General features: G+C 40.3%; 1 protein-coding gene and 1 pseudogene across 4 annotated transcripts in view; both read right to left on the bottom strand.

Moving 5' to 3' along the window:
* LOC307103119 (E3 SUMO-protein ligase RanBP2) overlaps positions 1-23,385 on the bottom strand; it is a 90,756-nt gene that overhangs the window by 41,168 nt on the left and 26,203 nt on the right. For all 3 annotated transcript variants that reach the window (XM_079777080.1, XM_079777079.1, XM_079777081.1), the window contains exons 5-17: positions 21,356-21,586; positions 20,857-21,002; positions 19,168-19,360; positions 15,664-15,751; positions 13,265-13,474; positions 9,350-9,531; positions 9,089-9,264; positions 8,786-8,909; positions 7,695-7,856; positions 7,290-7,427; positions 6,935-7,081; positions 2,086-2,265; positions 1,923-2,006 (exon numbers count right to left, since the gene is read on the bottom strand). In XM_079777080.1, the coding sequence (XP_079633206.1) occupies positions 1,923-2,006; positions 2,086-2,265; positions 6,935-7,081; positions 7,290-7,427; positions 7,695-7,856; positions 8,786-8,909; positions 9,089-9,264; positions 9,350-9,531; positions 13,265-13,474; positions 15,664-15,751; positions 19,168-19,360; positions 20,857-21,002; positions 21,356-21,586 (2,061 nt within the window). The remainder of the gene's footprint in view (positions 1-1,922; positions 2,007-2,085; positions 2,266-6,934; positions 7,082-7,289; positions 7,428-7,694; positions 7,857-8,785; positions 8,910-9,088; positions 9,265-9,349; positions 9,532-13,264; positions 13,475-15,663; positions 15,752-19,167; positions 19,361-20,856; positions 21,003-21,355; positions 21,587-23,385) is intronic.
* LOC307102671 (cytoplasmic 60S subunit biogenesis factor ZNF622-like) lies at positions 2,277-4,216 on the bottom strand (annotated as a pseudogene). Its single transcript has 2 exons — positions 3,069-4,216; positions 2,277-2,811 (listed from the first exon to the last, which is right to left on the bottom strand). The product of its transcript is annotated as a cytoplasmic 60S subunit biogenesis factor ZNF622-like (transcript).

Raw genomic sequence — 23,385 nt, 5'->3', positions numbered from 1 at the left:
TTGTTATGACGTGGAGACAGCCATCTTGTGATGATGTGGGGGCAGCCATCTTGTGACAATATGGGGGTGGCCATCTTGTGATGACGTGGGGGCGCCATCTTGTGATGACATGGGGCCATCTTGTGACACGAGGGTGTGAGGGTCAATTTGCATATTACCTCTTTATTATATAGGATAATATATTACAAACACTTTACCTAAGTTTTTAATACTTACAGTTGGATAATATTAGTAACTTACATCTTAATAGTAACTTATATCTTAAATTGAGAAAGATATAGGAACTAGCACAGCTAGAAATGAAAACAGATCTTACTCCAAAAATATTTTCATAATACCACTCTGCTGCTTAGACAAAAAGGCAGATGTATGGCATTCTAATGGTATCCATGTGGCTAGCTATCAGATCTCTTGTCATTTTACAGACAACACCTTCCCCAACCCTAGAACCTATAAAATGTCCCTTACAAAACAGGCATTTAATAAGAAACTACTTTGTTTTAAAAAAAACAACAACCATCATGTTAGCATACAACAGGTTCACATTAGAAAAAAGTATCAAGTTTCGTAGTGTGGGCCCAAGTATCTGATCAGTTATAATGAGTGAAGTCAGAGAAAGAGTCAGCATGTCTGTTACCTTCTTCTAGAGGTATTTTCAAATACAAATTTCCCAAAAGCCCTAACTACTGGGGTCAAAAATCTCTCGAATTTTCTAGCTAAATAAGTTTCTCCCACTCATCCATCTCCTGTGTCTAGTCCAGATGCTGTACATCCATAAATAAAAAATTGGTGGCATCAACAACAAAAAATGTACTGGTCACTACTGATATCTGGACCATAGTTTTACAAACATGCAAAAATTATAATCATAATTTTTAAAACTCAAAACAACTAGAAAATGTGGTGAGATCTGGTTTCAACAATTTTCACTTTACAGCTGAGAAGCCAGAGAGAGAAAAAGGTTAAGAAAATGCCTGGCCCAAAATGGTTAATTAGTGGCCGAGTTAGTACTAGAACTCGGCTCTTTAGGCACATGAACTAGTGCTCCATTACCCTTCCACAAAATACAATGGTGGGTGCCTGAAACCTATATTATAAGTCAAGAGTGTATGTAATATCATAATAGGACAAATTATACAAAATTGACATAAAAATATTTGTGCAAATTCAATAGTTTGTTCCCCGCCCAATAGCATTTTTAATGCTCACACACTACTGTGATAGTTAAGGTCACTTGCATAGAGTTCAAATAAGATCATATACATATAACTATTTCCTTAAATAATTAAGTTGAATTGATATGAAAATATTAAAAAGATAAAAGAGACTTTCTGAAGTTCAGAACACTTATCAATTCCCAGCTATAATTTTTTTTAAATATATTTTTATTGATGTCAGAGAGGAAGGGAGAGGGAGCGAGAGATAGAAACATCAATGATGAGAGAGAATCACTGATCGGCTGCCTCCTGCATGCCCCCTAATGGGAATGGAACCCGCAACCTGGGAATCGAACCTGGGACCCTTCAGTCCGCAGGCTGATGCTCTATCTACTGAGCCAAACTAGCTAGGGCGCCAGCTATAAATTTGATACACACACTACAGTTAGTCTGAGAAATTAATTCATAGACTAAGGTATTTTCACTAGTTCAATTAAATGACTTGGAGACCTCTTCTATGCCAGAAACAATGCTATGTATTGAATAAAATAGTATGTACCTTTGAAAGATTCACATCTGGTGGAGGATGCAGACATAGATAATTTCAAAAATATGGTGTGAATATGGAGATATGTAAAACACAGTATGATTCCATAGTAACAAGCAAATGCACATTTTGAACAGCTTCAGAAAGAAGTGAGGGAGTGGTCAAAGAAGAAACCTTGGAATAAGAAAGGCACAGAATAGAGAAATTAAGTGATTTACCTTAATGGCCTCTACTTGTTGGCAGATCATTTTCAGTAAAGAATTTTGATCTTCTGCCCATTGAGGTGGTGCTTTGGGAGAATACTAAAAAAAATAACAATAAAATAGTATTTAGAACAGAAACATATTCCACAATGAAATGATTCACTTCTTTCCCACTTACCTTGTAACTTTTACTTGGTGACAGAGAATATTTGGTAGGAGATGGTGTGGAATATTTCATTTCTGAATCTGTATTACGCAAAGAACCATTTTTATAAAGAGGACCTCCTTCACTATATTCATCGAGTTGCTGCATGACTGAATTTAACATATCTTTTACAGACTCCAGGGGCACAGGCAACTAAAAGTAAAAGGCGTAAATCAAAGGTCTTAGTTTGCAAATATATCAAAGTAAAAATTCTTAAATAAATGCAATATTTTATTTTACTAATTTACTTTTTCTCACTTATGTATAACAAACACTTTATATCTTTCTTTTTTTAATGATTCTGCCTTTTATTATTAGGTCAGAACAGATAAAGTACAGGGAGAAGTGGCAACAAAAGGACTGTCATACAATCAGCTTCTGCTGGTTCTCAGGCAAGGACCCCTGTGCAGGAGACGATGCCTCAATCCACAGCAGACCCTTAGAACATCACTTGGGCCCTAAAGTGCATCTGCTTGGTGGCATTGTTCTTCATTCCCGTCTTCAGCAGGCATTTTGACTTCATCCTCTGGACATACTGCATGTCCCGTTTGTTCATAAGAGCGGCTCCTGTACTGCCAGTCCATCCCAGGGCTCTGTACTGCTGGAGTATCCGGCCCAAGGCCTTCTGATTCTTGGCAACTGTCACAGCTCTTGACAAGCCAAATCGCTGTTTGTAGTATCTCATCAAGGAGTGATGGCCTGCCGAAACCGTTTGGCTCAGTGGATAGAGCGTCGGTCTGCGGACTAAGGGGTCCCAGGTTCGATTCCGGTCAAGGGCATGTACATTGGTTGCGGGCACATCCCCAGTAAGGGGTGTGCAGGAGGCAGCTGGTCAATGTTTCCCTCTCATCGATGTATCTAGCTCTCTATCCCTCTCCCTTCCTCTCCGTAAAAAATCAATAAAATATATATATTTTTTAAAAAGTATAAAAAAAAAAAAAAAAAGAAGTGATGGCCCACTCTGGCACCAGAGGGTAGAATCAGCTCCATGGTTTCATCATCATAATCCAAGGTCTTTTCTGAGGGGAACTCCTCTATCTCATCAGGCTCCTCCCTTTCCTTGTGATCTGGGTAGCTACTCCTCAAGTCATAGAAGTCTGCAAATTCCAAAGCAGCATCACCATCTGCTTACAGTGAAGAGCTTACAGTGGCTTTTGTCATTCATGTGTGCTTGCACAGCTTCCATAGAGTAAAAGGACTTCCCTTTCTCATTGCACCATAAGCAAATCTTCCCAACACCAACTTTCTCTCCCAAAGACTGAATTAGTCCCTTAAGATCCAAAAGATATTCTATATCAGGAAGAAAGAAGCTATGGATTTTAGTCATATGAGCCACATTCTTCCTATGGGAGCTTGAATGATGGGAACAAAACAAGGAGTCCTTTATAGAGATGGCACCAAGAGGAGCGCCTCCCCCAGCCTCTTCCTCCTCTGCATCATGCTCCTCCAACTCGCCTATCGATTCAGCATCGTCACATTCCATTTCTTCATCAGAATCAGTATCTTCCCAATTGTCTCCATCCAGATCCCCCTCCTCTTTCTCTTCCTCGCCAGGCTGCTTTGCCAGCTTCTTCGCCTGCCATTCAAACCACTGTAATCGGGGAGGTTTCTCGTCCGGGTCTCTGTCGTCTGCTGCACGTCCTCCTTCAGCAACCGCCCCGGGACCTCCGGAATCCTTCCTAGGCGCTGGAGGGGCCCTCTTGGGAGGCGGCTCGACGTTGATGACCTGCTGGATGGCCGCATTCATGTCATCCCTGTCAACACTGTCCACGCCCAACCCTTTCTCCAAATTCTTTTCTTTCATCATCTCCCCCCTGCGATTCATTGTCTTCCTCTCTAGCTCCACGTGCTGCCAGGACTTCAGGTGGTTTTCGTAGGCGTTCAAACAGCCGAACTTATTACAGCAGATGGTGCAGGAGGTGGCTGTGCCCTTGCTCTCCTGCTCCGCCACAGCCCGCTGCACTCGCACGCGCTCCTGGAAGACCTCAGCGGTGACGAGGGCCATGTCGGCCACCTTCCGCTTCAGGTTGTAGCGTTGCCAATCCGTCTTTTAGTGGGACCGCTGCAGCTGGGGTCGTTGAACGCCACAGGTATACGTCGCCATTCCCAGGCAGGAAATAAGAGGCGACAAAGGCAGAGATCTAGCGATCTCGGCGCCCTGACCCCACGATTCGTTCAAACCTTAACTCGCCTCACCGCCCGCGAAGAGGCTGCACTTTATACTTTAACTAGTAGCCCATTTGCAGGAAGAATCCTGCGCGCGGCCGCTGCGGCCACGCCTGCACCCGAACGCTGCTGCCGCGCCTGCACCCGAGCACTGCTGCCGCCCGCCCCGCCCCACCCGGCCCGGGCTTTCCCTCTGGCAGCCACCTTGCTTTCCGCTTTTCCTCCCTCTTCCAAGTTGTCTTCAGTCTTCACTCCTCCCTCCCTCAGTGTATGCAAATTAACCGCCATCTTTGTTGGGTATTTTGCATACTCGCCTTGATTGGCTAGTGGGCGTGGCTTTGGCTGGTGGCGTGGCTTGGGCTATTTTATTAGGTAGGACTAGAGGCCCGGTGCACAAAATTGGTGCACGGGGGAGGGGGAATGTCCCTCAGCCCAGCCTGCACCCTCTCCAATATGGGACCCCTCGAGGGACCAGGATCGGGCCTAAACGGGCAGTCAGACATCCCTCTCACAATCCAGGACTGCTGGCCGCCAACTGTTCGCCTGCCTACCTTCCTGATTGCCCCTAACCGCTTCTGCCTGCCAGCCTGATCACCCCCTAACCACTCCACTCCCAGCCTGATTGATGCCTAACTGCTCTCCTGCCAGCCTGATTGCCCCTAACTGCCCTGCCCTGCAGGCCTGGTACCTCCCAACTGCTCTTCCCTGCAGGCCCAGTTGCCCCCAACTTCCCTCCTCTGCAGGCCTGGTCACCCCTAACTGCCCTCCCCTGCAGGCTTGATCGCCCCCAACTGCCCTCCCTTGCAGGCCTGGTCCCTCCCAACTGCCCTCCCCTGCTGGCCATCTTGTGGCGGCCATCTTGTGTCCACATGGGGGCAGCCATCTTGTGTGTTGGAGTGATGGTCAATTTGCATATTACTCTTTTATTAGATAGGATAGAGGCCTGGTGCACGAGTGGGGGTGAGGGCCAACTGGTTTGCCCTGAAGGGTGTCCCGGATCAGGGTGGGGTTCCCTTGGGGAGTGGGGTGGCCTGGGCGAGGGGCCTGTGGTGGTTTGCAGGCCGGCCATGCCCCCCAGCGACCCAAGCGGAGGCCCTGGTATCTGGGATTTATTTATCTTCTATAATTGAAACTTTGTAGCCTTGAGTGGAGCCAAGCCTCCTGCTCGCTCCGTGGCGGCAGCCATTTCTGTTGGGATTTATCTATCTTCTATAATTGAAACTTTGTAGCGGAGGCCAAGGCAGGCCAGAGCTGTGGGAGCTTGGCTTCCTCCATCACCGGGGGCAACTCAAGCCTCCTGCTCTCTCCAGCTCCGTGGCTGCCGCCATTTTTGTTGGGATTTATTTATCTTCTATAATTGAAACTTTATAGCCTTGAGTAGAGGCCTAGGCCCACCAGGGTGTGCGGAAAGCTTGGCTTCCTCCATTGCCGGGGAAACCCAAGCCTCCTGCTCGCTCTGTGGCCACAGCCATTTTGGTTGGGCTAATTTGCATACTCGCTCCTGACTGGCTGGTGGGTGTGGCTTGTGGGTGTAGCAGATGGTTAATTTGCACATTACTCTTTTAGTAGATAGGATAACAGTCATGAAACTGCTATGTAACCTAAAATCTGACTCTAAAGTCTATGATGTTTCTATTTTTTTTTTTTTAAGATTTTTATTGTTTTCAGAAGGGGGAAGAAGGAGAGATAGAAACATCAATGATGAGAGAGAGTCACTGATTGGCTGCCTCCAGCACATCCCTATTAGGGATGGAGGCTGCAACCTGGGCATGTGCCCTGACAGGGAATTTAACCATGACATCCTTGTTCATAGGTTGATGTTCAACCACTGAGCCATGCGATTTCTACTCTTTCTGTTAGTCATAATAATGGCAGAATGTTAACTTGGGACTTTTTTTAAAATATATTTTTATTGATTTCAGAGAAGAAGGGAGCAGGAGAAAGAGACAGAAACACCAATGATGAGAATTATTGATCGGCTGCCTCCTGCACACCCCCTACCGGGGATTTAGCCTGTAACCCCGGCATGTGCCCTTGACCAGGAATCCACTGAGCCAAACCAGCTAGGGCTGGGAAATTTTTCAATGAGAGCAAAATATGTTTACTAATTGATTCTGAATGGGAAGAAAAATATAGATGTTTGAAGGCACCAGACAACATAAATTCTAATCTGAGAGCAGCAACACAAATTAATCAATGAAATATTTGTAAAGTTGAATATAACTGACATTAACACCATCATGACAATCTCAAACTGTTGAAAGTTGGAAAAAAGATAAGAAATACTCTGAAGTTGTCAGATTTCTACTTTTGATTTCAGCAAAAAATTTTTAATTGTCAAATCCTTGAGAACTAGTCTTAGGTGGCAATAATTCCAAATAAAAAACAAAAATAAATGTCCTGTCTTAGAAACCTTTTCTAATTCCCCAACAAGTATTTTTGTAACAGTATAAACCTAGACTCTCAATTTTGAAAAACAAACACCACACCTAAGACAAAGCAATGCTATTCAAATATTTAAACACATACCCCCTACTGTGCATTAATTATGAGGTATTACTGAACATTTTTGAAATGACCAAATTATAACACCAAAGCAAAAATACTTATCAACCAATTGTCAATAATAAGAAAGAACAAAAAACCTGCAACTTACTTTCTTGAGTACTGAAAGATTTGAATCACTGTCATCTAAAATCTTTATTAGGTAGTCCCGGGTCTTTCTCAGATAATTTTTGCATTCTTCTTGTTCTTCAGGAGAATGGGCATCATTTTCAATGTCTTCTGCTTTTCTGTGAAAAATCTATACAAAGAATGCTTTTATGAAGCAATTGGGTTTTACTGCTTGTTGTTGTTTTTTTAAATATGGGACGCTTCACAAATGTGCATGTCACCCTTGCACTGGGCCGTACTAATCTCTCTATCATCCCAATTTTAATGTATGTGCTGCCAAACCAAGTACCAATTAGGTTTTTGAAACACAAACTTTTAATTCATGTACATCTACTTACCAATGCAAGATTCCAATAAGAAACAACATTTTTAATTGATTCAAAAGCAGTCATAGCATCTTCTATATTTCCATTAACTGCATCCAATATAGCAAATGTTATGTGTGCTTCTTCTTCATATTCACCAATTTCAGATGCCTAAAGACATTTAGTAATTTTTAGTCAAATTGCCTCAACCCAGAATATCAAACCCAAATTATTTCCCAAAGATTTTGTATGTTTTAGTGAGATTAATAACTCAGTACTCTTTTGTGCCTATTTAATTTATAACAGCCAGTGCATTTAGAAAGCAAGACTACCATTAAATAGTTAGGCAATTAATTTAAGCAGTTTATGCCTCCATTTATTTATTTACATACTGGAAATCCACATCCTCAGTTAATTAACCAAGGGATCCTCCATTACCTGGATGTCTGCACTATGAAAGTGTTTAAACAGAGGGTCAGTAGGTTCAGGAATACTAATCCTCTTTTTGATCATCTTCAATAATGGCAAAACCTTCTTCCAATAATGAACACTTCTGCCTATGTATTCCCGCTGATCATAAAAAGAATTAAGATCGCTGCCCTAAAATAAAATAGAAATTTAGGAGCACACAACCTAAGGAACACAAATGATCAGACCAAAAAAGGCATTTATAAATGGCTGAGAAACTGGTTAAATTTCAAATCAAGGCAAAACAGAATCTCAAGTCATATCTTCAACTCTCCAATAGTAGAATAACTACCTACCTAATACCAGTGATCATTCCAGACTCAATTGTTTAACACTCTCCTTTTTTTCTTTTAATATATTTTTTTAATTGATTTCAGAGAGGAAGGAAAAGGAAAGATAGAAACATCAATGATGTGAGAGAATCACTGATCAGCTGCCTCCTGCAGGCCTCCCACCGAGGAGATCAAGCACACAAGCCAGGCATGTGTCCTGACTGGGAATACAACTGTGACCTCCTGGTTCATAGGTTGACACTCAACCACTAAGCCACAACTGCCTGGCTACCCACAACTGCATGGCTAGCCACAACTGCATGGCTAAACTCAACTGTTAAACATTTCTAATGACACTAACCTAATGAGGCAGCCCAATCCATTTTTTTAATTGCCACTTTTAGATACCCAAAATCTGCTACTTTGTGTCACAGTGTAGTCAAAGGTCTAAACATCTTGTCACAGAACAGACCGAAACTATTTATAAAGATCTATAAATGCCCATTCCTACAAAGCCATGTGCTACTGAATGTAAAAAAAACTTCCAGCTGGACAATAATTATAACTTAATTATTAAGTAGTAATAACAACAGCTAATACTTATGTAACATTTACTATGTCAGACCACTGTTCAAAGTGCTTATATATTAACTATATTAACAACTATGGAGCGAGATTAAAAAAAATAATTTTCTCCTAGCATATCTGTTTTAGAACTGAATGACTTTCAACGAAAAGTTTATGACTTAAAAAAAAATAATAAGGTAATGTTTTTAAACATAAACTCACCGTTTTCTGGAGGTAGTTGGCCCAATGTATAAGGAGAGCGGGTTGAAGGCCATGTCTTTCCTGGCCCCTTAGAGTATTTATGTCCCGCTGAACTAGAAGCCGCAACTTTGCTGAGGTTCCAGGGCTAAAAAATTATTTTTATTTAATAAAGTTGATTTATAAACATGCATTTCAACACGTGTTTGTTAATCATCACACTACAATTAAATTAAATACCTAGGGAATACGTTTTTAAATTAAATGGGTGTTTAAATAATAAACCCATGCAGTAAGTTAAAGGAATGTTTTTGTCTTACTACTTACATTGCTTTTCTGTGAATTAGATTACAAACTGCATCCCACCAAGATTTTTGTCTCTCTGTACAAAGTTGTTTACACACAGGAAATGGCAAGCATAGTGGCTGATAGAAGTTGTAGTGAGAACTACATTTTTCCTTTAATTGTAAGTCGCTGTTATATATTACCCCAAGTAGAAATACCTGTTTTATTTAAAGAAAAATCAATATAAGTTAGAAAAAAAAATTTAAAGCTCAAAATATTTAATTTGCTCAAATATTTGCTTACTTCAAGATCTAAAATACATATTGACTCAGGTGCATTTGTTTCAAGTCTTGAGGTTTCCTGAGGCAAATGATGAAAAAGCTGTTTCAGCCATTTTCGAATTGCAGGTGGGGTAGGCAACAAATTCCACTGTAAACCAAGCCAGGTAAGGTGCTGAAGGCTACCATTATGTGCTCGAATGGCACCTGAAATAAAAGGGGGGGGGGGGGGAGAGGAATGGCTTTGAAAACTTCTTTATATGTCATCAGTTTTGCTAACAACTGACTCACATTAAATATATCTTAATTTTCTATATCAGGGCTGGGGAAAAGTCTATGACAAGCAAAGTCTTCTGTTATTTTTTGTTTCTGTTTACCTTTATCCAAGGATATTTTCCCATTGATTTTTAGGGAGAGTGGAAGAGAAAAGGAAAGGCAGAGAGAAACATCAATGAGAGAGAAACACATCAACTGGTTGCCTCTTGCACGAGCCCTGACCAGGGCCCAGGCCAGGGAGGAGCCCTGCAACCAAGGTACATGCCCTTGAGCAGAATCCAACCCGGGACCCTTTGGCCTGCAGGCCAACACTCTATCCACTGAGCCAAACCAGCCAGGGCTTTTTCTTTTCTTCTATTTTTTTAATATATTTTTATTGATTTCAGAGAGGAAGGGAGTGGGGGAGAGAAATAGAAACATCAATAATGAGAATCATTTATCAGCTGCCTCGAGCATGCTCCCTGCTGGGGATTTAGCCTGAGACCCGGGCATGTGTCCTGACCAGGAATCAAACCGTGCCCTCCTAATTTATAGGACAACGCTCAACCACTGAACCACGCCAGCCAGGCTGGGCCTTAATGTTCTTTTTTTTTTTTAAATTAATCTTTATTGTTCAGATTACAATTGTTTCTCCTTTTTCCCCCCTATCTCCCCACCACCCAGTTCCCACCCCCCCTCTGCCCTTACCTCCCCCCCGCTGTCCTTATCCATAGGTGTATGATTTTTGTCCAGTCTTTTCCCGTACTCCCCACACAGACACCCCTTTCCCCGAGAATTATCAATCCATTCCCATTCTATGCCTCTGATTCTATTAAGGTCACCAGTTTATTCTGTTCCTCAGATTTTTAATTTACTTGACTTTTAGATTCACTTGTTGATAGATATGTATTTGTTGTTCATAATTTTTATCTTTCTTCTTCTTTTTCCTCTTTTTAAAGAATACCTTTCAGCATTTCATATAATACTGGTTTGGTGGTGATGAACTCCTTTAGCTTTTTCTTATCTGTGAAGCTCTTTATCTGCCCTTCAATTCTGAATAACTTTGTTGGGTAGTAGGTCTTGGTTCCTGCTATTCATCACTTTGAATATTTCTTGCCACTCCGGTCTGGCCTGCATGGTTTCTGTTGAGAAATTAGCTGATAATGGTATGGGTGCTCCCTTGTAGCTAACTGTTTTTCTCTTGCTGCTTGTAAGATTCTCTGTCTTTTGCCCTTGGCATTTTAATTATGATGTGTCTTGGTGTGGTCCTCTTTGGATTCCTTTTGTTTGGGGTTCTGTGTGCTTCCTGGACTTGTAAGTCTATTTCTTTCATCAGGTGGGGGAAGTTTTCGTTCATTATTTCTTCAAATAGGTTTTCAGCATCTTGCTCTCTCTCTTCTTCTGGTACCCCCATAATTCTGATGTTGGTTCGCTTGAAGTTGTCCCAGAGGCTTCTTACACTATCTTCAACTTTCTAAATTCTCTTCTCTTCTTGCTTCTCTGGAGGAGTGTCCTTGGCCTCTTTGTATTCCAACTCTTTGAGTTGATTTTTGCGATCCTCTAGTCTGCTGTTGGATCTCTGTATAATATTTTTTATCTCAGTCAGTGTATGTTTAATTTCTAGTTGGTCCTTTTTCATATCCTCGAGGGTCTCATTGAATTTATCGGCCTTTTCCATGAAATTCTTGAAAAACCTTATAACCGTGGTTTTGAACTCTATGTCTAGTCGCTTGTTCTCCTCCATTTCTTTGGTTTGTGATCTGTTTCCTTGCCTCCTCATTTTCACTGCTTCCCTGAGTTAGTAGGGTAGCTTTGTGTACTAGATGTCCTACTGGTTCAATGGGTCAGCCTCCCATTTACTTGAGGTGGGCAATCTTGGTGTGCCCTGTGTACTGTGTGTCCCCAGCAGGAGGTACAGCAAGAACTAGTTTTCTCCTCTTTGCTTGGGCGGTTTTGGAGCAGTCTGACTGGAGCTGCAGTTTATTTAGTTAAGCTGCCACAGAACAGGCCATTTATATGCAAAAGCCGCTGTGTGGAGCCTGGGTGGGTTTGTAGAATGTGCGGGGCGGGGCCTCAGGGCTGGGCGGGGTCTCAGGGCGTCACAAGGCTAGGGTGTGGCAAACGGCGATGGCTGGCGTCCCTGAGCCCTGCGCTCCAGCGCAGTAAAACAATGATTGCTGGGCGCACCTCTGCAAAAAAGTCACTCTCACTTTCCGACCCGATGGTCGAGAGTCCAGGTTCTCCCCGTAGGTGTCTGGGTCCCCTGCGTGTCCCCAGAAACTGGATTTCAGAGTGATCGAGAGCTTGTCTCCCTGCGGGTTGAAGAAAAGCCGCGCGCCAAGTCGCCCGCCTCCAGCCCGATTCGTGTGCCTCTGTACCTCAGCTTTTCAGCGTTTGAGCTCCTTTCTCTCCTTAGTTGTAAATCTACCACTCAGCCAGCTTTCCCGTGGTTCTGGGTGGTAGACGTTTTGTCTTTTAGTTGTATTTTTTAAATTGTTGTGCGAGGCAGCAGATTAGTTGTTTAACTTTGCCGCCATCGTGGTTCCCCTTAATGTTCTTATTAAAGGTATTCACACTTACTATATGTCTAGGAATTTTAAAAAGTTAACAAACACAGTTCTTTTCAAGTCCATCTGAGGAAAAAAGAAAAAGACTCACTAGAACTCAATAAAACAAAATCTGACAAGGGCCAAATAAATAGCTACCCACTAAGAAATCTTAAAACAATGGATTTGCCTTTCAGTAAAGAGTCATTAAAACAATGGGCTACCACAACATTAATCCATTAGGATAATGAAGAGAATTTTTCTCATAGAAGACATTCAGTATTGAAAAAGTTATGAGCTTCTGGATGCAGAGAGGTACAGTCTTTCTGGCAATGTGCAAGAGATTTAAACATGTTCATCAACTTTGTCCCAGTAATTATTGTTAGGAATCTATTGAAAAATTTGAAATGCAGACATTTTATATTATTTTTCATCACAGTATTATTTTTTTGAGTTTTTAAATTGATTTTAGAGAGAGGAAGGAAGGGAGGGAGGAAAGAAGGTAGAGAGGGAGAGAAGAAGAGAGAGAGAAGGAGAGCAAAATGAGAGAAACATCAGTCGACTGCCTCCTGCTTGTGCCCATACAGGGGGTAGAACCGGCAACCTGGGTATGTGCCTTGACACAATCAAACCCTCAACATTTTAGTGTACGGGACAACACTCCAACCAACTGAACCACGCTAGCCATGGCCACAGTTTATTTTTAACAGTGAAAAAAACTGAAAATGACTTGAATACCCAACAATAAAAAGCAGCAAGCAAATTATGACTAATTCATAAAACGGATAATATTGCCATTAAACGTCATATTTACAGAGGTAGATATGATGGGAGAGAATTGCTGAAAGACAATTCATATGTAGAAGTATAAACAACTATTTAGGATAAAAACATATGCCACCACTACCCACTACCAACCTCTTCCCCCCCGAAAAAACACCTGAAAGGAATACAGGAAAATCTTAACTCATTATCTCTGGGTCAGCGGTCGCCAACCTTTCGGACCTCATAGACCACCAGTTGGTGACTGCTGCTCTGGGTAATGAGATTATGGACAATTTATTTCCCTTTCTGCTTATTTTTCTCCCAATATAAAAGGATTAAGATTCAAAATGTTTTCTTTAAAAGATACAACTTACCAACATCATATCTAGCCAAATCGTCAGTTTCCGGTGCTTGCACATCAATGTTTCCAATATCATCACTACCAAGGAAAGAGCTATCCTTAGGTGACTGACCAGAAAACAGAGCATCATACAATGCAGACTGCCCACTTTTATTGGCAAAGGATTCTACAACTTCTTTTAAAAAATCTTGCTTGTCACGACTTAAGTTTAGCAGCATGTGCCCTGAAAAACAAATTATTTCCATCATTTAAAGTATACAGATTGTTTGTACTCACATCTCAACAGTTTTATTCATACCCACCAAGAGGAAATAACAATTATCTGAGACATAACTATCCAACCCAACAACCATATGTGGAAAAAAAAAGGGTGCTTATACAAAAAAATGAATATAGATTCCAGGGTTAATAGTATCTATGTCTACATGTTAGAGTAAAAGGAAAGAAAGATAAGAACGTGTGTGAAAAATACTAAAAATATTTACATTTCAAATGGAAAAGTGTAGGATTTAAAAGTGGCCATAGGAGAGCAAGGCCAAGCCCAAATTCTCTGATCTGATACACTGATTTCTAATCTTGGTTTGTCAGAATTCTCCTTTAAAAGGCTTTTAATACATATTTATTTCCAGGTCCCACTCTCAGAGATTCTGATTCCACAGGTTTGGGGTGAGTAATCTATTTCAAAAACACCCTTTGGATAAAGTTCCAATACATGCTACAACATGGATGAACCTTGAAATACTATTTTAAGTTAAAGAAGTCTGTCACAAAAGACCACATATCATATGATTCAATTTATATTAAATTTCCAAATAGAAATGTCCATAAACAGACCAAAAAATTCATGGTTGGTTACCTAGGACTAGGGGGGAAATGGGGCATGACTGCTATGGGTATAAAGTTTCTTTATGAGATGATGAAAATGTTCTTAAATTGATTGTGGTGAAGTTTGCACAACTCTATGAACATACGAAAAATAATTAAAATGTATACTTAAAATGGGTAAATTATATAGTACTGTATTTTCCAGCGTATAAGACGACTGGGAGTATAAGATGACCCCCAACTTTTCCAGTTAAAATAGTTTGGGATATACCTGCCCTATAAGATGACACCCGGCGTATAAGACGACCCCCGATTTTTGAGATTTTCCTGGGTTAAAAAGTCGTCTTATACGCTGGAAAATATGGTATGTTAATTTTCATCTCAATTAAACTGTTTAAAAACAACAACAAAAAATACTCCTTGGAGTAATTCTGCTGGTCAATCAGGTTTGGTTATCACCAGACTATTGTTTCTCCAAAAATTTGCAGAGATAAGCTCAGAAATGCCCAGATCAAAGACAGTAAAACTGTGACACCCTGCAAAGGTAGCTACGACAGCCCTGCCAAGGTAGAAGGGAGACATAAAAAAGGTGGAAAGTCACTTCTTTAAGAACTAAAAGTCTACCTCCCACACAAAAAAGAGATTGTCAGCTATAAGAGCATTATAAGCTTAGACCAATAGCCTAACTACAGACCAAAGCTTACAGAAACTTTTATTTACATCTTCCTCTTTACAAAGTTCATGCCACTTATATCATAACTGCTTCATACAGAAAGTGTTCAATTCACTGCTTGAGTCACTGGCTACATGAATAACTTAAAGATTTTGCCTTAGCAAAACCAGGTAACATATAATAAACATTTAGGATCTATCCCAAATAGTCAAAACTGGGAATAAATCTACAAATTCTAAGAGCCTAATAGAAAGTGAGTATAATCCTCTATCTTCCTTACTATATTGTCAGTTCCTTAAGAGATAGATCTGTATCTTCATCTTTTTATCCCCCATAGCAGTCTTGCAAGCAACTGGTAGATGGCTGGTAAATCAGTAATTATTCATAGCATAAAAACTTTTATAAAATATTCAGAATGGAGGTTCTAGCAGCTAGAATGAGGAGGGTTTAAGAAGTTTCTCCATCTGGTAACACACAATATCAAATACATAGCTGTTCCTATTTCAGAATATACCACTTTTTTTAAGATTATTTATTTAATCCTCACTGAAGGATGTGTTGATTTTAGAGAAAAGGGAAAAGAGAAACATCGATGCAACACAGAAACATTGATCAGTTGCTTTGTTTATGTGTCCTGATGGGATCAAACCCCCAATCTACGTATGTGCCCTGACCAGGAATCAAATCAGAAACCTTTCAGTGTACGGGATGACACTCAAAACAACTGAGCCACACTGGCAAGGGTAAATATATCATTTCTCCTAATTCTTTATCTCTTGCCCTAATCCAATATGACAAAGAGAAACATGATTATGACAAATTCTCTCCCGAAAACACAGATGATATTATCATAAGATGCATTCTAACAGAGAATTTTCCTTTTCCAAATAAAACCAGTTAAACATCACTATTACCTGATTGGCTCAGACGATCAAAAGCCATGGTTTCCAGCAGATTTTGTCCACCTTCTCCTTTTATTAATTTAATCTTTGGTCTTGGAACCTGGTAATTTTATAATCAAAAAGTTTAATTTAGTGATACCCATATATTGAATAGTAAGATGGTCCTTTTTATTACAGTATGTTTTTTGATGATGCGCAGTTAACCAACCAATAGTTAGACTGGAACCTAGGAATTAAGATAATCTATAAAAGATGTCTGCAAACAGCATTCCTGAGAAATTCCCACTAAAAGCACATTCAAATGGCATTTTTGGGAAATGGAGTGTTTAGAGAACTTTTCTACCTGCAGAAACAGAACCACCAAAGCAGATATAAGACCCCTACTTTGCTCAGCACTGGAACCATACTTGGAAAATGCCACACTGAACAGCACATTTTCTAAGAGCGTAGACAATTTGGGATACCACTGGGATAAACTGTAAAAACCCAAAAGATTAAAAAGATTCCAAGCCCTATCCTATAAAGAAGAGCTAAAAGAATGATGAAAAAATATTAAGAAAATTACCTTGTAAAAGAAGAGTTAGACTTTTTAAATATCATCAAGAGAAAAAACATTAATGGGCAGCAGCTTGAAAAACATTTTCATTCCATGCTAGTGGCCTGATCACCCACAACTGCTGTCCCATCCTGGCCTAGCACCCACAACTGCCCTCCCCTCTTGGCCTCTAACCGCCTCTACCTCAGCCCCGTCACCATGGCTTTGTCCAGAAGAACATCCGGAAGGTCTCACAAGAGGTTCTTAATCACAAGAACTTTTTAGTGCTTATGTAAATTAGCAATGCATAAGTGTGTGTGTGTGGGGGGGGGTGCGTGTGTGGGTGTTCATCTATGCATAAAAAAAATTTCTTGAAGAATTCACAACAAATTAGTAACGTTAGTTCCTGCAGGGAAGAGAAGTAAATGACTAAGGAACAGAGGTAGCAAAGAATTTTCAGTGTACTCTCTTACTCAAAAGTTTTCTAGACATGATGCCAAACTTTGTCTACAGCTGCTAAAGAGCAAAAAACTCATAAACATGGCTTCTTATATAAAATTATTCAATAGTTATCATTTGTGACCAGTCGTGAACCCACTCAGTCACCTCAACTCAAGTAAAAATCCCATCTTTTTCTTTTTTTAACCCTCACCCAAGAGTATTTTTCCACTGATTTTTAGACAGAGTGGAAGAGGGGGAAAAAAGACAAAGAGAAGTATCTATGTGTGAGAGAGAAACACATTGATTGGTTGCTTCCTGAATGTGTTCTGCAGCCTGCGGGGGCGGGAAATGCTGCTCCTATGGTACATGCCCTTGACAGGAATTGAACCAGGACCCTTCGGTCTGCAGGTCTACACTCTATGCACTGAGTCAAACGGGCTAGGGCAAAATCTCCTCATCCTATCTAATAAAAGAGTAATATGCAAATTGACCATACCTCCCCTATGCCCACAAGCCACACCCACCAGCCAATCAGGAATGAGTATGCAAATTAATCCAACCAAGATGGTTGCGGCCACAGAGAGAGCAGGAGGCTTGGGTTGCCCCCAGCGATGGAGAAAAGCCAAGCTTTCCGCCTGCCCTGGCTGGCCCAAGCTTCCACTCAAGGCTACAAAGTTTCAATTATAGAAGATAAATAAATCCCAACAGAAATGGCTGTGGCCACAGAGCAAGCAGGAGGCTTGGCTCCACTCAAGGCTACAAAGTTCCAATTATAGAAGATAAATAAATCCCAGATACCAGGGCCTCTGCTTGGGTCGCCAGAGGGCGTGGCTGGCCTGCAAACCACCACAGGCCCCTTACCCAGGCCACCCCACACCCCAAGGGAACCCGATCTGGGACACCCTTCAGGGCAAGCCAGCTGGCCCCCACCCCCACTCATGCACCAGGCCTCTATCCTATCTAATAAAAGAGTAATATGCAAATTGACCATCACTCCAACACACAAGATGGCTGCCCCCACGTGGACACAAGATCACTGCCACAAGATGGCCAGCAGGGGAGGGCAGTTGGGAGGGACCAGGCCTGCAAGGGAGGGCAGTTGTGGGCGATCAAGCCTGCAGGGGAGGGCAGTTACGGGTTAACCAGGCCTGCAGAGTAGGGAAGTTGGGGGTGACCGGGCCTGCAGGGAAGGTTAGTTGGGGGGGACCCAGGCCTGCAGGGGAGAGCAGTTGGGGGGGGGTGACCAGGCCTGAAGGGGAGGGCAGTTAGGGGCAATCAGGCTGGCAGGAGAGCAGTTAGGCATCTATCAGGCTGGCAGGGGAGTGGTTAGGGCGTGATCAGGCTGGCAGGCAGAAGCGGTTAGGAGCAATCAGGAAGGCAGGCAGGCAAGCAGTTGGGAGCCAGCAGTCCTGGATTGTGAGAGGGATCCCATATTGGAGAGGGTGCAGGCTGGGCTGAGGAACACCCCCCCTCCCACCATGCATGAATTTCGTGAACCAGGCCTCTAGTCTTAATAAAAGGTTTCAGATATGCTTACTGGAACCACAGCTCTTCTTTGATCAAGAGTCTGAAAACCTTACCATTAAGTTAGCCTAACATGATTCCATAAGGAGCCCTATGCCAGTCCACACTTCCCTTGATAATTATGCTTTACAAGAAATGATAATGTAAAATCCAAGTATGTAAGAGGTTTCCATTACATATCCATTCAATGGAAACACATGGTAGGTAAAAAGAGAGAGACTAAGGTAAATGTCTATGTGCTGAAATGGAACAATGAAAAAACAGTAAGGTTTTCAATAGTAAATAAAGCACATCTCCACTGAGGCAAAACAGTTTTTAAAAGTAGAAAAAGGGTGTATGCTTACATATACAAGAGAAATTCTGAATACCCACCAAACTGTTAACACTGGTTGTCTTCTAGGAAAGGAGACTTAAGTAAATGGGTTAAGAGGAAAATCTAGTTTTTACTATTTCAAAAGGTCAAAGTTTAAAATAGTTGACTGTGTGTTAACTTTACAAAAATTATATTAAAAACTTTAATAGATTTCAGTTTCCATTAAAAATAAGAAAACTGTCAGCTACTTGAGAATCTATAAAAATATTAATCACAAGAACCTTTTAGTGCTTATGTAAATTAGCAAACTTCTTTAACTTCATTCATTTTCACTACAAATATATTCCTTATGAACTTAAATCCTTCTGCAGAGTAAAGAATAACACTTAACACAGTGGGACAAATATAGACAGTGTTCAAAGATCTATATGATATAGTAACTCTACAGTGAACCCTCTGCTTTCCCTCAAGCAAAAGATCACTCTCTAAAGCTAACAATTTTTATAAACTGAGCTCAATGCATTTTTTGCATACTGCCTATTTCTTTTCTTTTCAGAATCAATGCAAACTTACTAAAGAAAACACTGAAACTTAAAAAAATTGACTGGGGAAAGGATAATAGCCAGCATCTCATCATCTAAAAGTAATGGTTAACACTTTGACAGTCTCAGTGAAACTGCACCCAAACCTGAAAAAGGCTTACCTGAAATGCTATGAGATAGCACAATGCAGCCAGCTCAGAGAGAGCTCTCCACTGCACATCACTATGCTGACCCATCTTCAAAAGCAGAGAACCAGCATGCATGTAGAAATGTCCTTTTATTTCTAAGAAAATAGCTGAGAGTTCATCATTTCCACCCACACAAGATTTCACAGACTGAAGAGCACCATCAAAACTGTAATATTAAAATATTAAACAGATCTAAAATTTGTTGCACTGTGAATAATCATGGTTTCGATATTTAACTCAAAATAAATTTATTTTAAGCTTCATCTACCATATTCAAACTCCTTCTTCTCAATTTTATAAATTATGAATCACCTAGTACTTATTTTTATTCCACATATGTACGCCCTATACTTCAAGCTACCTCTAGAATGACCTATTACAAAACTTGGTTCACGCCCTCCATTCATAGAAAAGATACAGATCAAATAATAATACTGATTATGGTATACTAGAGGCCCAGTGCATAAAATTCGTGCACTGGAGGAGGGGGTGTCCCTCAGCCCGGCCTGCGCCCTCTCACAATCCGGGAGCCCTCGGGCGATGTCCGACTGCCGCGGAGGCTGGAGAGGTTCCTGCTACTGCCCTCACCAGCCGTGAGCCCGGCTTCTGGCTGAGCAGTGCTCCCCCTGTGGGTGCGCACTGACCACCAGGGGGAAGTTCCTACGTTGAGCGTCTGCCCCCTGGTGGTCAGTGTGTGTCATAGCAACCGGTCATTCCAGTTTGGTCAATTTGCATATTAGCCTTTTATTATATAGGATGTTTCATAATATACCAGAAAAAAACTGGGAAACTAAATATTTTCTAGTTTCTTCTCAATAATATGGTTTCATTATTTAATTCAAAGTTGGAAGTTCTAAAATTAGGTATCCCTTATTCAAATTATAAGTAAGTAACAGATAAGATATTTCGGTTGTCAATACCATAATTGCTCTTCTTACCATATGACTACAGAGTTAAATAAATTGTATTTCTCACTATTGTTTGTAATCTATATACTAATCAGTGCTTCTAAATCAAATGGTCCTCAGAGGCATGGATGTATTCCAATGAAACTAAGTACAAAATCAGATAGAGAGCTATATTTAGCCCACAAGCCCTAGTTAAACCCTACACTCAACTAACATCATTATGCAAATCCAAGTGCTGTTTTTGTTCAATGGCATTTATTTTAACAAAAGAGACACTGGTCCTCAAAATCAAAATTTAGGAAAACAGAAAAATCATGTATTACATTTTCGTTATCTTATTTCTAAGCTAAAATACTGTTTTCTAAAATACTACTCATGCTAACTGCTTATACTAGAATATCTGACAAATGAAATTTATTCTTTGATTTTTTTATCAAGATTATTTTGGAAATAAAATATGGAATAGTTAGAACATTCATTTTCAGGCTTGATTCTTTATTAAGCATGTCAAAACTGAATATTAACTATAAAAATAATTTAATCAAGCCTGAACAATTTTATATTCTCTAAAAATCTAAGTCATACAAAACCAATTATCATATCCCCACACAAGAAGAATTCCTTCCAGGTGGTTCATCGTATTAAATATTACCCATGGGTACACTATAAAAATGCAGTAAAGATGTTTAGACCAATGAAATGAATTACTACAAAAAGAAAATCTGTGATTTACACTGAAGTCCACAAAACATACCTTTCCAATAAATCTCTGCTTTCTTGTATGTCTCTAGTGGAGAGCGTAAGAAGCATAAGATTAGCATAGGCCAGAAGTAAGTCTTCATTGGTTGCTTGCCAGTTACTTTTATCAGAATCCAAACTCTGTAAAGATTCCAGATATTCCTATTTTGTAGAAAGAACACTAGGTTATAAAACTTACCAAGTGTTATAAAATTTATCCATTTATGCCTATAAATTCCTTTGCCCTTTCCTATTTGTAAAACCACATTTTAATATCAGCCTATAAAAACACCAAACATATAGCTATGTATATATACATATATATATACATACATATATATTTCAATTTTATCTTTCCAAACTATCAATTACAAATTGAGATCATCCTAATAAATATTTCATTTCACAGGTGCTATACATAAGTAAAAGAAATTTATATCTTGGGGAGCACTGCTTAAAGGAATATATGGTAATTATCTATATAGAAGTGTAAAGACCCAGCAATGTTTACCTACCTTAAGGGTTTGTACAACACACAAATTCCATTCTAAACTTGAACGCAAAGCTACATTTCTCTCTGCCTCGTGGCAGTGGGCCGCAGCATCCTTCAATCTTTTATTTGAGCGATACAGCTCTACTAGTCGAATGTTCACATAGACATCATCAGGTCTTGCATAAAGTTCTGACTGAATCAAGTCAAAAAGTTTATTCCATCCATCTTCACCTTCACAATCCAAAAGCTGTTCCTAATTTAAAATACAAAACCATTAATTTAAAAAAACACCTATGCAATTTTTAAATACATCATGGCTCCTATGAGCACCATTCTACTGTGGCTAGCTTCAGTACATTAAAACCAGAAATACTATCCTACATACTTTATTAGCCCCTTCAGAGTTGAAGCTAAACCTCAAAAAAGTTATGTGTAAACATCTATGATTATATAGGTGTCCATTTCACCTCAGAGAATGCCAGGACTACCACCAACCCTTGTACACCCATCCCAGTCATTATCAGAGCCTAGGCCTCCCATCAATCCTCATACCAGGTCCTTATCCTCAAACTGCTCCGGATCTCCCTAAATTTGATTCAGTCCCTTACCCACTATGCTCCTACACTGGAGCTCCTACTGTTCATTATCTCCTCAGTGTCTTCACCCTATGTCTTAACTGAATGGTGTATAACTTGAGATAACCGCCATCATTTCTCTGCCACAGTAGCTTTTTCTCTGCTAACCTACATACAAGTAGAGGAAGTGGAGTTTGTTCACTCCCAATGTCACTTCCAAATAATATCTCCCCACACCTGTCTAGAACCCTGCTCTAAAGGACATGCTATCCAGCTACTCCATCTATTCCTCCTCATTAGCAACTGGAATAGAAAACTCTTCCTTCATCCTTTACTGTCATTGGTCATTATCATTTACTGTCATTATCAGTTGAAAGATGTACAAGGTATATAACTGCCTGGCTACTCAGTTCTTTAATTACCTCATCTCCACTGGTTCTACAACTCCAGCCTCAGCCATCCATCTGACATTGACAAAGGTCTTCAAAATATGTATTTTGGTCATACCAATCAGAACACCACACTCCTCTTACTCTTCCACCTCACTAGGAACTCACAAAACCTCACTGCCACATATATTTGCATCTACTACATGAAAGCTCCATTCAATACACTAACATCACCAAGTTTAAATTTTCCATAAAACGTACACACACACACAGTCCTTCTGTTAAGCTAAAATGCTATAATCCCTAATATCCATAATTACTACTTGCTTACACATCCTCTCAATTAATTCCATGTCTTTCCTTAGAATAAGCCTATCATCTGTGTTCTCTGTATCTCTACAATAACAACTGTGCCACTAAGGGCATTTGGAAATTTAGGAAATCTCAAACTGGTAATGCCTAGAACAAATCCTACTGTATCTCTAATAGACTCACTTTCTCCATTCCTTGAAAATGTAACTTCATACACTTTCTCTTTCCTCAAAACTCCCACACTTTCCTTCAACCCTCACTTTCAACTTATGATCACAATTCATTCTTCACTGAAAAAACTGAAGCCATCAGATGTAAATTCCATTCTGCCATATCTACTTATACTTACTTATCTCTGCTCCCTTCAACTAGCAAAGGCCAAGCTCTCCATAAGAGCTATTTTTTTCATTGCCCTCTCTCCTTACCAATCACTCTACTTCTGGATCACTTCCATAAACTTACACTTGGCCTTTCCATATCTACAAAAAGCCCAAGACTTCAAGTGTATGTTTAAAAAGAAATACGTAAAGATCAACATTATTACGAATGCTTTTCAAAAATTCTACTCGCCTACTCAAGATCTCATACCAATACTTTCATTCATTAAATAAATGCCAAAAAACTATTTCCCTTAAGCCTTAAATTTCAAACACCAGAATTCCTTTGCTAAAAAGTTACATTTAAGAAAGGTTTAGCCCTGGCTGGTTTGGCTCAGTGGATAGAGCGTCAGCCTGTGGACTGAAGGGTCCCGGGTTCGATTCCGGTCAAGGGCATTT

Source organism: Cnephaeus nilssonii (assembly GCF_951640355.1).
Source record: "Cnephaeus nilssonii genome assembly, chromosome: 7".
Lineage (NCBI taxonomy): Eukaryota > Metazoa > Chordata > Mammalia > Chiroptera > Vespertilionidae > Cnephaeus > Cnephaeus nilssonii.
Note: the sequence above shows the minus strand (reverse complement) of the source record. Positions and strands in the feature narration are given on the sequence as shown.